This window comes from Macrotis lagotis, chromosome X (genome assembly GCF_037893015.1).
Source record: "Macrotis lagotis isolate mMagLag1 chromosome X, bilby.v1.9.chrom.fasta, whole genome shotgun sequence".
In the NCBI taxonomy this organism is placed as follows: domain Eukaryota; kingdom Metazoa; phylum Chordata; class Mammalia; order Peramelemorphia; family Peramelidae; genus Macrotis; species Macrotis lagotis.
The window spans coordinates 123,936,959-123,952,728 of record NC_133666.1 but is presented as its reverse complement, the minus strand read 5'-3'; the positions used below and the strand labels follow the sequence as shown (position 1 = coordinate 123,952,728).

At 35.9% G+C, this 15,770-nt stretch overlaps 1 protein-coding gene across 1 annotated transcript in view; it reads right to left on the bottom strand.

Moving 5' to 3' along the window:
- Positions 1-950: 950 nt before the first annotated feature.
- Positions 951-15,770, bottom strand: part of LOC141503348 (acyl-coenzyme A synthetase ACSM2B, mitochondrial-like) — a 31,961-nt gene continuing 17,141 nt past the window's right edge. Inside the window, exons 7-14 of the mRNA XM_074208577.1 lie at positions 15,013-15,092; positions 12,600-12,723; positions 8,982-9,059; positions 8,361-8,462; positions 7,029-7,156; positions 5,456-5,555; positions 2,779-2,898; positions 951-2,238 (exon numbers count right to left, since the gene is read on the bottom strand). Coding sequence (XP_074064678.1) covers positions 2,122-2,238; positions 2,779-2,898; positions 5,456-5,555; positions 7,029-7,156; positions 8,361-8,462; positions 8,982-9,059; positions 12,600-12,723; positions 15,013-15,092 — 849 coding nt within the window. The 3' untranslated portion in view covers positions 951-2,121. The remainder of the gene's footprint in view (positions 2,239-2,778; positions 2,899-5,455; positions 5,556-7,028; positions 7,157-8,360; positions 8,463-8,981; positions 9,060-12,599; positions 12,724-15,012; positions 15,093-15,770) is intronic.

Here is a 15,770-nt window from a genome sequence, read left to right as displayed (position 1 = left end):
CCTCTCACTTAACAGTTTGGCAAAGATGATAAAAAAGAAAAATGGCAAATATTATAGAGACCATAGGAAAAATAGACACATTGATGCACAGTTAGTAGAGATATGAATTGGTCTAGCCTTTTGGAAAAGCAATTTTGATCCAAGTCAAAACATTCTTTTAAAAAATATTTACCTTTTTAAAATTTAATTAATTAATTTATTTTGAATTTTACAATTTTCCCTCTAATTTTGCTTCCTTCTCCCCACAGAAGGCAGTCTGTTAGTCTTTACATTGATTTCATGGTATACATTGATCTAAGTTGAATGTGATGAGAAATAAATCACATCCTTAAAGAAGAAAAGTAAAGTATAAGAGATAGAAAAATTACATAATAAATTTTTAAAAAAATATTTACACTTCTAGGTCAAAAGGTAAATAGGTCAAAGAGGTCAAAGAGATAAAATAAAGAGGAAAAGGACCCACTTATAGAATAAGATTTATAGAAGTTATTTTTGTAGTAGTAAAGAGCTGGAAACTAAGGAAAGAGATGGAGAACTAAGTAGGGAATGACTGAACAATTATGGTATATGACAGTAATAGCTTGCATTTACATCATGAGGCACTGTACTAACTACTTTACAAATATTTTCTCATTTGAGCTTCACAACAATCCTTTGAAATAAACACTATTATTATCTCCATTTTGCAATTGAGGAAGCTGAGCTTAAGTGATTTACCTAAGGTCATACAGCTGGTAAGTCTCTGAGGTCAGTTTTGAATTCAGGTCTTCTTGACTCCAGATTTGGTGCTCTATTACTCTGTCCACCATACCACCTACCTGCTATATGAAAATAATGGAATACTTGTACCCCATAAAATTTTGTGTAAAAGACAGTTTCAGAGAAATCTTGTAAGATTTATTTGAACTGAAAAAGAACAAGGTGAACAGAAAGAAAAACTGGGGGCACAATTTATACAATAACATTTTAAGAATTTTTAATCGATTCATTGACCAACCATGATTCTAAAGGATCAATGATGAAACCCCCATCAGACAGAGAGGTGGTAGATTCAAAAGACTGAATGAGACATATGCATTTTTGACTATGGGCAATGTGGGAATTTTTCTTGCTTGACTACATATATTTGTTACAAAAGTTTTCTTTTTTATTTTCTCTTCAATGAATAGGGAGATTGGAGGGAGAGAAAACAAATGCTTCTAGTTGGAAAAAGAAAGAATAAGAATCTCTTTGGCAGTTTGATTGACACAGCATTTAGTGTATTTTGGTAGATTTATTCCTAAATATTTAGTGTATTTTCTACATGTTTTTTAAGTGAGACTTAACTTTTTATTGTTATCTCATGAACTTTGTTCTTATATAAAAGTGATGCTGATTTTTATGGGTTTACTTTTTAACTGGCAAAATTTCTGAGACTATTTATCATTCCAATTAGCTTCTTTCCTGAGTCCCTAGGACTCTCCAAGTTAATTATGATTTCATTAAAAAATAGATACTGTTTTGTTTCCTCTTTGCCCATCTTTATTCCTTTAATTCTTTTTTCCCCTTATTGCATTTTTTTTAGGTTTTCCCAAGGCAAATGGGATTAAGTAGCTTGCCCAAGGCCACACAGCTAGGTAATTATTAAGTGTCTGAGGCTGGATTTGAACTCAGGTACTCCTGACTCCAGGGCTAGTGTTCTATCCACTGCACCACCTAGCTGCCCCCCTCTTATTGCTTTTGCCAACATTTCTTGATCTTTTCAAATAACAGCAGGGGAATTTTGCATCTTTGCTTTACTCCTGAATTGATTAGGAAAGATTCTAGTATTTCTTCATTGCATATAGTACCAAAAGTTTTAGATAGGTTCTTTTTGTTATGTTAAAAAAGTTACTCAAAGTCTCAGAAGTTTGAGTTCCTGCTTTGTTCCAGATAATAATATTCCCATCTTCTATGAATAATTGCTGTAGGGACTGTGGAGGTTGAGAATGGTATCATTTTATTTGAGTTAATATACTTTAATGAATTTAACTCTGAATCTGAATCACTATTCTGGCTAGAGTAGGCCTGTCTCAGAATGGGACCTGAGGTAGAAAAGGGATCCTGCTCTTTTTTGGGGATAGGAAACCACATTGTGTAATGTCACTGGGATCTGGGGACACCTTGGATCTTAGTTGTTTGCTTCCATTCATCCTTTCGCAGCTTAGCACGTTGGATTTTTCCAGTGACAGTCTTGGGTAATGCTGAAACAAACTCCACCTGTTGGGAAAGATGAGAAACCAGGGATTCAGGCTAGATGGCTCCCTTGGACTGAGCTCAGCACAATGTCTTGTGTTATCATGAGATTATGAAAATGATTTTTAATAAATTGGGTGAATAGAGGATTCAATATGAAGTCTTTAAGTGCTTGGGGTTTAAAATATCTATGGTTAAAATATACATTATGGGTTCTTACAACATTGTAAACTCTTATTATACAGGACTTTGTTATTCCATAGAGCAAATAAATTAAGCAATATTGAGCATCATGTCATGTTTCCCATGAAAAGTTGATCTATATTATATCTCCCTAAACAGAAGGGTATTTGTTGGAATTCAACAACAGTCATGGACTATAGACCTTTCTTTTTAAGAGACCTAGAACAATGATGAGTGCCTACTCATCAGTCCCTATTTCTGAGTGGTTCAGGAAAGTTGTGGGTCAAAGATATTGATCCCTAAAAAAGGAGTGGACAGAGATATGATATCAGGGACTAGAGGTGAAAATGACTTTCTTCTATAAACTCAGAGAGGCCTCACCTTTCTGGGATATTTGTAGGGGGCAGTTGAAGTTTTCACATGCTGCTGTAGCTCTTGAATGAGTTTATCCCTATCATGAGATTCAAACTTTGGGGTTAGTACCACAAATGCTTTCACTACCTATAGGAAGAGAACAGAATAAGAAGAATTTATTGCTATTAAGCACAAAATAAAACATATTGTTGGGAAGAATTCATCACCTTAATTACTATAAATACCCTCCACTGACATCATCTTTAACATCAGTGTCATTATTATGATGACTTGTTATCATGACCTTTATAATTATCATCACTACCATCAATATTATTATCACTACCCACTGTCACTATCATTGAGATCATCATCATGACCATCATAATATGTTCCATGATCACCACAACAGTCATCATCACTAATTCCATATTAACCACCAATATTACCACCATGACATCTAGCATAAGTTCCACCATTAGCACTATCATCATAATCATTATTCTCCACAGACACCATGACTGTCCTCATCATGACTGTCAGCAGCACTATCACCTTCATTGCCACTGCCTTCATCATCATCATCATCATCATCATCACTATGGCTATCATTATCACCTCTAACAGTGCCAACTCTATCACCAGTGAAAGTGAAGCTATAGAATCAGGAGTAGAGGTAGACAGGGTCAAATGTTCTTTCAGAGATAAACATCCTCAAGTGCAACTCATAAGTAGGACCAGTAAGAACATCATTCTATAAAGTAGGGGGAATAGCAGTAGTAGGGAAGAAACTGAATGGAGGAGTTTGGGCAAAGAGTAACATATACTGATAATAAATTTCATTGGGAGCTTCATTCCAGCATTCCTTCATTACTATATTAATAGAATCACAGGTCTGGCCTAAAAAAAATTGCTCTAGATAGAGCTTATCTTGAATAAATAAATGAATATATTAGCCAGCAAAGTCTTTCCTCCTTTCCTTCCTTCATTTCCTTGCCCCTCCTTGTTTTGTCCTTCTCTCTCTTTTCTTGGTGAGGATTAGAAATCTTCCACTGTATATTTTTTTGTTATAATTTTCCACAGTGAACTAGAGAATTTCAGAATTGGAATGCTCCTCAGAGGTCCTCTAGGTCAATTCTTAACTGGACATGTCTTTTTCTAAGTGTATTGCTAGATAGTTATCCAGTCTTTTCTTGGAGGCTTTGATGAGAAGGAATCCATTATGTGTGAGGCAATCTATTCTACTTTTTTAGATAGTAGTACTTGTAAAGTAGATTGTACTTAAATTGAAGCTAAATTTACCTCTTACAACTTTTACCTATACTCCTAGTACCAAAGAGCAACAAGTTTAACTCCTTTTATAAGGGATAACTTTTCAGATATTAAGACTATTATATAGGAGGATACTATGGGCAATAAATATTGAATATACTGTTGGATATAGTTGGTGTGTGGGTTAGTTTTGCTGCTCTGGTCTTTTTTCTTTTTCTTTTTTAATCTTTGTTATAAGGGAGATTTCCCTGGTAGGAGGCAGATGAAATATATTTTTAGCTTTTCAATTTCTTTCTCTGAGATTGGGCTATTTAAATTCACCATTTCTTTTTCTGTTAATCTGGGAATTTTATTTTGGTAAAATATTCATCTATTTTAAGTTAGTGTTATTGGCACAAAGTTGAGCAAAACAGTTTCTCATAATTTCCTTTATTTCTTCTTCATGAGTTATTTTCCATTTTGATACTAATAATTTGATTTTTCTATTTCTTTTAAAAATTAAATTAATGATTTATTTAATTCAAAACCCAGCTCCTATATTGTATTTTTTTTAGTTTATTTTTGCAAGGCAATGGGGTTAAGTGGCTAGCCCAAGGCCATACAGCTAGGTAATTATTAAGTGTCTGAGGCTGGATTTGAACTCAGGTACTCCTGACTCCAGGGCCAGTGCTCTATCCACTGCGCCACCTGGCTGCCCCTCTATATTGTATTTTAAAAAAAAAAATTATTAATCTCTTTTTTTGATATATTTGAAAATGTATTCAGGTCCCAATTGGTACAAACAATAGATTCCTCTGAAGTGTTTGCATTATCTGAATTCACACTACCTTTCCCCCAATAGATTGGAGCCAATTATCATGTTTTATGAAACTTTGTGTTTGAATGAAAAATGCAAAGACAAATATATGTCATCACATTAGTGGATTCATTAATCACATTTATGGAACTTAACTAAGCATGACATAAAACTAAAGACATGAACAAAAATAAGATTAAAAGAAAATTCTTGAAAACTCATTGGCCTGCTAACCTTTTCTAATTAATGCTCTGCTTTATGGTTTGTCTTCCTCCATTCTGATTTTATCTACCTTTCCTATGCTAGGTCTCTGAGACTAGGGTAATGATGACTCTCAAGATTGCAAAAAATTGCTTGCATATGGGTATTTTCTGAGAGCTGACTTACTTGATTTCATGTACATTGTCATCCTGGGCTTAAGCTGATCACTTATATTGGCAGGGCCAATTTTGAGTTCTCATTGATAGGAACTTTAATTCTTTGATCCCTTCCTTTGGCTCCCATATAGGGTACATCACAAGGTAGGTGCCTAGTAGTCAGTAAATTGCTCATGCTACAAATTGTGTGACTCAGCCCCAGATTAACAAAGGCATCGCTGTGGTCCACCCCCATGCCCTGCTGAAACATGCCTCCTACCTCTCCTTGACTGGCATCTGGACTGCTGATCACAGCTGACTCAGCCACAGCTGGGTGTTCATTCAAGACATTTTCCACCTCTGAGGGACCAATTCGATACCTGAGGAAGGGAATGGATTTTCAGTCAGTCATCATTGAAGAAGAAGGGGATCGTGTCTTCCATAAATGTTCCCTTTCTCTACCCATTTCCAATCTGCCTTCTGCCTTAGAACAACATTTTTACTGCCTAGGGTTTCCAGATGATATGAATGAGAAAGTTATCTAAATTGCTACACTCTAGGGAAGCATTATCAGTGGGACTCTACTTGTTGCTAGATTTCTGGATGCTACATCTTATTTGACAGACCTTGATGGCAAAAGGAGACCTGGAGAAATTATGTAGTCCTATCAATTGCCTATGAACTTTCATTCTTTTTTTTTTTTTTGCAAGACAATGGGGTTAAGTGATTTGCCCAAGGTCACATAACTAGGCAATTATTAAATGTCTGAGGCTGAATTTGAACCCAGGTCCTCCTGTCTCCAGGACTGGTGCTCTATCCACTGTGCCAACTAACTGCCCCACTTTCACTCTGTTTTGAAGACCTTCAGAAAGAAACAAAAATTCAACTTTCTAAAAATTCTCTTAGTCATTTATTCTAGTAGTGTTTCAATAATCCTCCCTGCTTGAAGTTTGTGTGTGTGTGTATATTTGTGTGTGGTCCAACACTATCAAACTTATTTAAAGATTAAACTTATTTCTATCCTCTATCCTCTCCTTTACATAATGACTCTTCAAAGAACCATTTAAGGTTTAGATTCACATTTATTGAAAGATCTTTAAGTTATCAATTTGTGATTTTTGTTAGTGTTGGGAATTTCTACTAATGCAGATTTATAACTCTTCTGCAATTTGTAATTATAAAGAGTTACATGGGACTTAGAGAGATTAAGTGACTGACCAAGATGAGAAGCCATTGGACTTTGAGATCAGTTCCACTTTCCCATATTCCCTTCTTATTACAAATGAAAACTATGTTTTTTAAAGTGATCTTCAACTCTGTGTGGCCATATCAGAGAGCCGGTGTCAAAAAAGACTACTGCATTTCCTATCTAGATTATCAATAAAATGTTTTTTTTAATTTTTTTTAGTTTTTTTTTTTGCAAGGCAAATGGGGTTAAGTGGCCTGCCCAAGGGCACACAGCTAGGTAATCATTAAGTGTCTGAGGCCGGATTTGAACTCAGGTACTCCTGACTCGAGGGCTGGTGCTCTATCCACTGCACCACCTAGCTGCCCCCAATAAAATGTTTTGAACTCTTTTCATATTGGATTTCTTTTTTAGAATGAGTAATTTGACTGCATGGGCAGTATAAAATCCACTGGATTACAATATCCTAGATTAACTACTTTAACCTGGATTCCTAAAGTTCAATAGGGTCAGAACCTAATGGTTAGAAAACAAAAAGTAGTTTGAGATCAGCAATGAGGCACTTTTGTCTGCAGGTTTCCTTGTCTCCAACCAAACTCTTAATCCTTGCAGTATCACAGGGTTCAATCACATTCTGAAATCCCCATTTGCCAGAGCCAAACCTCACCCCCTTGAGTTGATGACATCATCAGCTCTCCCAATATACTGGAAATTCCCATCTTTGTCCATGATTCCAAGGTCTCCCATGCGCCAGAAGTTCCCTATGATATTGGCAGCTGTTTTCTCAGCATTGTCCTGGTGATCATATTTTGTGGAAAGGTTAGTTTTTCAGGAGAGGCTATACCCAAGTTTGACAGATACAACCTAAATGCAACTTTCCTTCTTCTCAAATCAGCGGATTGAAATGGGAGAAAACCTCAGGGTTCCTAATTATTCTATAACACAGACTTGATTACTATAGATTATTAATTCATTCAATTCACAGGCATTTATTAAGCATCTACTATGTGCCTCCTATGTTAGACAATGGGGAAAAAGACAAAAATCAAGCAGTCTTCAACTAATTAATTGGTTAATTAATAAGCATTTTTTCAATACCTGCTATATGCCTGCTATGTTAGACAATGGGGGGAAAGACACAAAGAAGCAGTCAGTATCTGTTCTTAACTGATTAAATGATGTATCAGCAAGTACTTATTAAGCTCCTAGTATGTGCCAGGCAGAAAAGCAAAAATGAAAAGTGCTCACCCTCAACCAATTAAGTAATCAGGAACTATTAATGAAGCTTTGACTATGGTCCAGGAACTGTGTTAAGCATTAGGAATACAATGCCAAAATGAACAGTTCCTATCCTCAAGAAAGTTATATTCTCTGGGCATGAATTTATAATGTTGATTCTCACTTCAGAGCTTATGTTTTCCAAAGAAAGTTTTCCTTAATTATTTCCATTCTTTCTCTATTTGTCAGCATGCTCCTTGACCTAATGCTATTAATAATTGCTTAACACAATCTCATTTATCCAAATGTGTTATAATAAGAGGTATCAGAGCCAGATGTGGCTTAAAGGAACCAGTTGTTAAATTTTCAGTATGGGCATCGACTGCTTAGAAGCATTTGGCATCTTAGAAATGGGAAAATGGCACAAATTGGTTTGGGAGATAAGAAGACTGAGGGTTGGTGAAATATGATTCAATATAAAGGTTCTTATAGGTGGGCTTGGCAACAGAAGCAAGTGCCAAACCTTGAGAATTCCTATTTTGTATTGACTGAATATTCTGCATTTCTTCCCTGAAATTTCCTGAGGGTCAGAGAAGGAGGTGAATTAGTTTATCTACTTTGATCATTTATGCACAAAATTTGCAGTTCAAAGAGAAGATAGTCTTTTGCTCACCTTTCTGACCTAGTCTGCTTGACTCAGGAGAGCATGACACCTTCATACATTTTCCTATCCTTGTAGTAGCCCCAAAGAGATAGGAAGAGTAGGGAAAGGATGCCTTACCACATAGCCAGAGAAAAGACCAAGAGGCTTGAAGGGTGTGATTCTAATGCCAATTTCTCCTTCTGTGCCAGGAGGCAGGACATTACCATTCTCATCAATAATCTGGAAGAAGAGGACCATAAAATGAATGTAGATGAGTGTCACACCTAGCAACTATCCTTCCTAAGCTCCCTTCACATACAAATGAGAAATAACATTTTGGAAAGTGATCTTAAATTGCTTTCCCCTCTACCTTGTCAGGCTAGATCAAACCTTTCCCAACTCTTTATCTATCAGATAAAAACAGCAACAATAATATGATCTGTGGCTACATAGATCAAGCAAAGTTCACCAAATTAACCATTGTTCTATACTGGTTGCTTTTGCTATTCTAGTGGTATATAGGATGCCATTCATTGGTCCTGGCATTTTCTCAAATTTCTTTCCTTTACTTTACTCTTCTGGTGTAAGTGAGTGGATGGGAGAATTTTCTAACCATTAAACATTATTGAGTATAGTTAGAAAAGAATGGATACTTTAAAAACAAGTTCTCAAAACTATTTGCCTTGAAGAGAATTCACCACACAAGACACTAAATGAACAATGAACAAAGCGGATCCAAGGACAAAAGATCCAACACACCTGGACATCATAATTTGTCACTGCCTTTCCCATGAAGCCAGGCTTGCTTTCCTTTGTGCTGGACCTGCAAGTGATTCCCTGCAAAAAAAAAATACAGTGAATTGGGACAGTAAAATATAGGAGCCTTGGGGGAGGGGGGCTATTGCTATGGAAATTCAGAGGGAGAAGGAAATTTTTGATTGGGAGAAATTGCCCAGAAGAGATCATGGAAAACTTCATTGAATCAAGTCTTGAAATAAATAAAAAAGCAATTCAGCTGGCAGAAATAGGCAGGGGAAAATCATTGCAGGTACATTAAACAGATGGACACAGACCCAATCCAACATTTATTTGGATTATTTCAGCGAATAGTGAGTAGTTAGTTCAGTTTTGCTGAAGATGAAATAGTATCATGAATCTAGAGTGGAAGGAACTTTAGACATCATCAAATCCAACCCCTCATTTACATATGAGAAAACTGAGGCCTAGAGAGAGTGAGACTTATCCAAGGTCACATAGTTAACAAGAGTTTGGTGCAGCATTCAAACTCAGGTCTTCCTAATTGCAAGTACAGTGATCCATCCACTATGTCACCTTGGGAGCAATTGTTGGGTTTACAATTAGAAAGATATGTTGGATTCAAATTGTGAAGAGACATGGTGAAAAATACTATCCACCTCCAGAGAGAGAGAACAATAAGGTGCAAATTCAAGTATTCTGTTTTCACTTTATTTTTCTTTTCTTTTCAAAAAAAATTTTAACATACATTTTTAAAAATTTTGTACTGAAAATTCTTTTTTCTTCCTCCTATTTTTCTTGAGAAGTCATAGAATTTGATATAGATTATAAATATGTAATCATTTAAACACACTTCCACATTAATCATGTTGCAAAAGAAAGCATAGAACCAAAAAAATAATTCAAGGGAAAAAAGGAAGTTAAAAAACCATATTTTTTTTTATCTGCATTCAGAGTTTATCAATTTTTTCTCTGGAAATGGATAGTTCTTTTTGTCTTAAATCCTTCAAAACTGTCTTGAAAAGCCACATCATTCATAGTTGATAATTGCACAATTATTGCTGACACTGTGTAAAATGTTCTCCTTGGACTGCTCACTTCACTTTTTATTAGTTCATATATGTCTTCCCAGGTTCTTCTGAAACCATGCTGTTTGTTATCTTATAGCACAATTATTATTGTTACAATTAATATTCCACAATCTATTCAATCATTCTCCCTTTGCTGTATGTCCCCTCAATTTTCAATTCTTTACCTCAAAAGAGCAGATATAAACAATTTTGTCCTGTTTTCTTTCTTTTTTTCTTTTTTTATCTCTTTGGAATCCAAACCTAGCAGTGGCAATTTCTAGATCAAAGGATTTGTGGTTTTTATAGCCTTTTGGGTATAGTTCCAAATTGCTCTCTAGAATGCTTGGATCAGTTCACAGCTCCACAAACAGTATATCTATGTCCCAATTTTTCTATTTCTCCTCTAACATTTGTCATTTTTCTTTTCTGTTTTATTAGCCAATATGATAGGTGTCAGTACACTTTATTTTTCTTGCTTTTTCCTCTAGTATTTTAATTTTTTCAATTATATGTAAAGATAGTTTTCAACATTCATCTTTTTATAAGACTGAGTAGTAAATTTTTCTCCCTTTGTTTCCTCTCCCTCCCCCAACACAGATATAGGTCAAACATGTGCAATCATTATACATAGATTTCCACATTAGTCATACTGTGAATGCTTTTTTTCTCCAACATGGTTAATATGGACATTTATTTTGCCTGATTTAGTTTATATAATTAATATAATTTTGCTTGCTTTTTCAATGGTTAGGAAATGAGTTTGGAGGTAGGAAGGGAATCTTGAACTCAAAATTTTAAAAATGAATATTAAAAACAAATGAATGAATAAATAAATACATAAAAACAAATTATGAAAAGACGAATTCTGGGCTCTCAATTTAGAAGGTAATGAGGAGTTACTAATGGTTTTTGAGATCTATATTTTGGAAAGTTTAATAATGTCACCTATGTGATTAGACAGTGGAGAGGCTGGAGGCATGGAGATAGATTAAGATGAAAAATAAGATAGTGCTTTGGATAAAGGACCCTAAATCTGAAAAACCTGAGTTCAACTCTGACTTCAGACATTTAATAACTGTGTGACATCTTGTGTAAGTCATTTAACCTCTGCTGGTCTCAGTTTCCTCATCTATAAAATGGAGATCATTATAACACTTACTTTCCAGGGTTGTTATGAGGATAAAATGAGATTATATTTATAAAGCCTTTACAAACCTTAAAAATGTTTCCATTTTAGTTATTATTATTGTTGTTGTTGTTATTAGATTAAAGCAATTCGGGCATAACATAATGAATATCTGGTTAAACTGAGAGTAGAAAGGAAAGGGTGGATGGAAAAGCTATATAAATTGATGCAAATTGATGATAAAAGTTTAAGTGACCTCTCTCTCAGGGATATCTGGATTTTAACAGGAGATTTTGTAGACCAAAGCATATTTAAAATTTCTTCAAATGAACTGAGAATAGTTAAACTTTAGACACTGAGGCTGATTCTTCTGTAGCCTCTCAAATCTTACCTATATATTGGTAGTTCTTTGCTTCCTCATATTAGACATGCTCAAAGCATAGGTATTACTACTTGTTATTAAGTGCCTGTTAATGCTACTTTATGAGATTTGTCACATGGTCAGGAACCCTAATCATGTTTCCTATAGTCTTTTATGCTCTTACTAGCCTACAAGTCAACTTATAACTCCTAATCAGTTGTCTTTAGACATTCAGTCAAGTGGGAGGTTACTAGACAGTGTAGTCCATGGACATAAAGGTGAGAAATTATTGCATGAAAGATTAAAAAAATCAAGGAGTAATTCATTGATGAGAGTAAGAAGATGTCACCTGCCAACCATCTAAACAAGGACCTCGATGTCTTCTATTCTGAGACTGATTGTTGGCAATAGATTAAAGCAGAATGAGCCCAGTTTAGTATTTTATTATTGACCTATGGTCCTTGATTCTAAAGACATTTTTAGGAGGGATAGTAAAGGAACCTTATTGAGGCAGATCATATCAAATTTGAACATTCCAATTTCCTGGATGCCTTCCTCTTCACATCTGTTTCATATCCTTCTCTGTTGTGTCCACCCCTAGGAAAGGTCTTGTGTATTGGACTATACTTAAGTTGCTGAAAGCCTTAGGCATACCACAAAGGACTACACATTGATGACACTATATTACAAAGTCATTGACAGCTAACTACTTCCCTTTTTTCTTCTCAGTTTTGTCAGACTTGGATAAAGGGGAGAAAGAAGCAGCAAAAAGTGGCAGGCAGGAAAAGAAGAGGTTTGGCAAAGGCATCATTGAATGCTTTAGGGTGGGGAGAAAAAAAAAAGAAATGGTGAAAAACATCTCTATCTCAACACCACCCTGACTGGCACCTGTCTTTAAAGATAATTGCCTGATCTGGTTCAAATATGTTCTCTAGACAGGAATATGTGACAATTTAGGATTTTAGAAAATGCAAGTGCATTCAAGATCATTTTTCCTTCTAGTAATTCTGGAAACAAGTTTTAAAAACTACTCTTGGGTTACAGTGAAAGGTGAGAGCACATACAGTTTCTGTCTGTCCATAGATTTCCATGATATTCAACCCAGTCTGCATATTCCATTTTTGCAGGGTTTCAGGGAGGAGGGTCTCTCCGGAACTGATGCAGGAGCGAAGACTTTGGAACTTGTAACTGAACAAGAAAAGAAAACAAACAATAGTCCTGAGTCTGATGTGAAATGCTTTGAGGAAACAAAATTATTCCCCCAAAGTTCCACTAGGAACAAGTTTTTGTCCTAGTAGCTATGTGGACAGAGTATAAGACTGCAAGTTTCCCCAGTCAAGATGTGGAGCTGGTGGTAGTGGGGACCAAGAATATGAGACCAGTGAGACATCTCTGGTGTTTGGAGATGTCTCCAGTGTTTGGAGATACTTGTGGTTTTCACTGCATTGGGATCAAGGACTGTTTGAATGTATTGCATTTGAAAGTGACATTCCTACTCTCTGCCTTCTGATACTATTTTTTTTTTTGCCTTGCCCAAGTCCACACAGCTAGGTAATTATTAAGTGTCTGAGGTCACATTTTAACTCAGGTCCTCCTGACTCCAGGGTCAGTGCTCTATCCGCTGTGCCACCTAGTCACCTGATGCTAAATATTCTACTGGATTTTAAAAAGAACCCTGGATTAGGAGTCAGAGACTCCCACTCCATTTCTAGTGTTATTTACTCACTATGTGACTCTGGGGAAATCACTAAACAAAAACATAAAACAAATAACTTGTGTTTGGGGCAACTCCAGGCTCCTTCTGTGCTCTTTCTTTCTTATCTGTCCCTTATCCCAAGACCTTCATACTCCCAATATCTCTCTCCTTTCCATACAGTATCTGCGGGTAGTACAATTGAGATAAATCAGAAGATCTGAATTAAAATTCCACCTTTTATGTTTGCTACCTGTGTGACTTTGAAAGCATCATATTACCTCCTTGGACCTCAGTTTCCCCATTTGTAAAACAAGAGAGTTGGACTAGATGACCAGTGAAGTCCATTCTACCTCTTTGACCTTCTTGCCTTCCTTAGTCAGGATCTCTATATTTCTTCCTTTTCATTAAAATTTTTTCTTTTTTTTTTGCAATACCTCATTCTCATAGAGTTGTGTTATTTCTAATTCATCTTGAGGTGTTGATAACCAGAAACAACTTGAACTGTCATTCTGTTCTGGAAGCATTTGCAGTTAAATAATAATAGTTAGCATTTACATAGCACTTTGAGGTTTGCAAAACACTTTAAAAATATTATCTCATTTGATAACTCCAATAAGTAGGTGTTATTATCAACCCTATTATTAACCCCCATTTTATTGATGAGGAAATTGAGTATAGGAGAGATTAAGTGACTTGCCCAGGGTCACATAGCTAGTAAGTGTCTGAGGCTAGATTTAAACTCATACCTTCCTACCTCCAAGTCCAGTATTCTATCCATCATACTACCCAACCATGGCCTTCTTAGCTTAAAGGAAAAGGAACTAATGGCATAATTTTAGGTTTCTGGGTAGCCTGGCAAAAGAAATTCTCAGTGGTAGGGAGAGTAGTTGAGAACCCTTCACATCCCAATAACCAGTCAGTAAGAAACCAAGGGCTCAGTTCAAGTCCTAATTCTGATGCTTTGTGCCAGATTTAAAGTTTTAAAGTCACTTAATATCTCTCTTCCTCTTTTACTCATCTATAAAATGAGAGGGTTTGGATAACATGAGACTTCTAAAGTCCTTCTAACTCCAAATCTATGATCCAAAGAAAAAGATAGTGAAGATGATTATGATAAGCATTTGCATGGGGCTTTAAAGTTGGCAAAGTATTTTGAAAATATTACCTCATATAATGCTCAGAACAACCCTTGAATCAGTTGCTATTATTATTCTCATTTTTTACAGATGAAAAAACTGAGATGGAGAGAGTTTAAAATGATCCATGCAAGGTTGCACAGATAGAAAGAATTCAGACCTTCCTGACTCCAAGTTCAGCACTTTTGTCCTTAAAAAAACATTTTTTATTTAGTTTTTTTGCAAGGCAATGGGGTTAAGTGACTTGTCCAAGGTCACACAGCTAGGAAATTAGTAAGTGTCTGAGGTCAAATTTGAACTCAAATCCTCCTAACTCCAGGGCCAGTGCTGTATCCACTGTGCAACCTAGCTGTCAGTTCCCTATTGTCTCTTGATAGATACTAGGATACATATATGTGTACACACACACACACACACACACACACACACAAAATCAGTCCTACTTCTCCCATTAGTGGCCACTTTAAAACAGGATAAAATCACATTTTGGAAATGGGTACTGCATTTGCTTCATCTATGTGGGTCTTAGCAACAAATCTTCATTCCAGGAAAGATGCTCTTGTCTTAGAACCAGCAAGGTTGAGGGTAGGCTAAAGACTTAGTAGGACTTTTGCCAATCTGGAGGTAATGGATGACATTACCTACCTGGTGAGATCTTGTCGTAGCAGCATCCGGTATAACATAGGAGGAGCCAAAATTATATTGATGGGATATCTGGAGAGAGTCTGGTGAATAAGATCAGAGAGATGGCTCAGATGTTTAACTTGAGTCAATTATAAAACCATTATCAGATCTTTGAATTGGTGGATTTTGATACTGCAAAGAGTACAAGTCCCTAAACAATACCCATGTTTTAATATGTAGCTCAAGATGAATAGTAACATTTCTTTTAATTGTCACATAGCGTCAATGCCAGGTCTTTGGTTCATAGTTTCATAGATTCAGATCTCATTTAGTCTGATCCTTTTATTTTACAGCAGAAGAAACTAAGGTGTAGAAAACTTAAGTGTTTTGCCTAAGGTCTCATAGTAAGTGGTAGAGTCATAAGGCTCCAAATTCCATGCTTTTTGCATTGAAGCATGCTACCTCTCTGAATCACTATGTAATTTTATTTTATTTGAGCCTTCCTCTTCCTGATAAGGATAGTGACTGAAGCAAGGAGACCTGGCAGAGGGGCGAGGAAGTTCATCAAGATCTGTCATTGAGACAAACAGTCACACATTTGTCTTTGATGGTCTCCTGTTTCTCCTTTCAGATCCTTTTCCCTTTCTTCTGGTATTTCTCATTGAGCCACCTGTCAGATTCCTGTATAGAACTAAAGTGACTGTTAATAATTTAGGGTGATAATCATCTCAGGGATATATACATTTCAATAGAGCACTCTGGACCAAAGAACCTTTAAG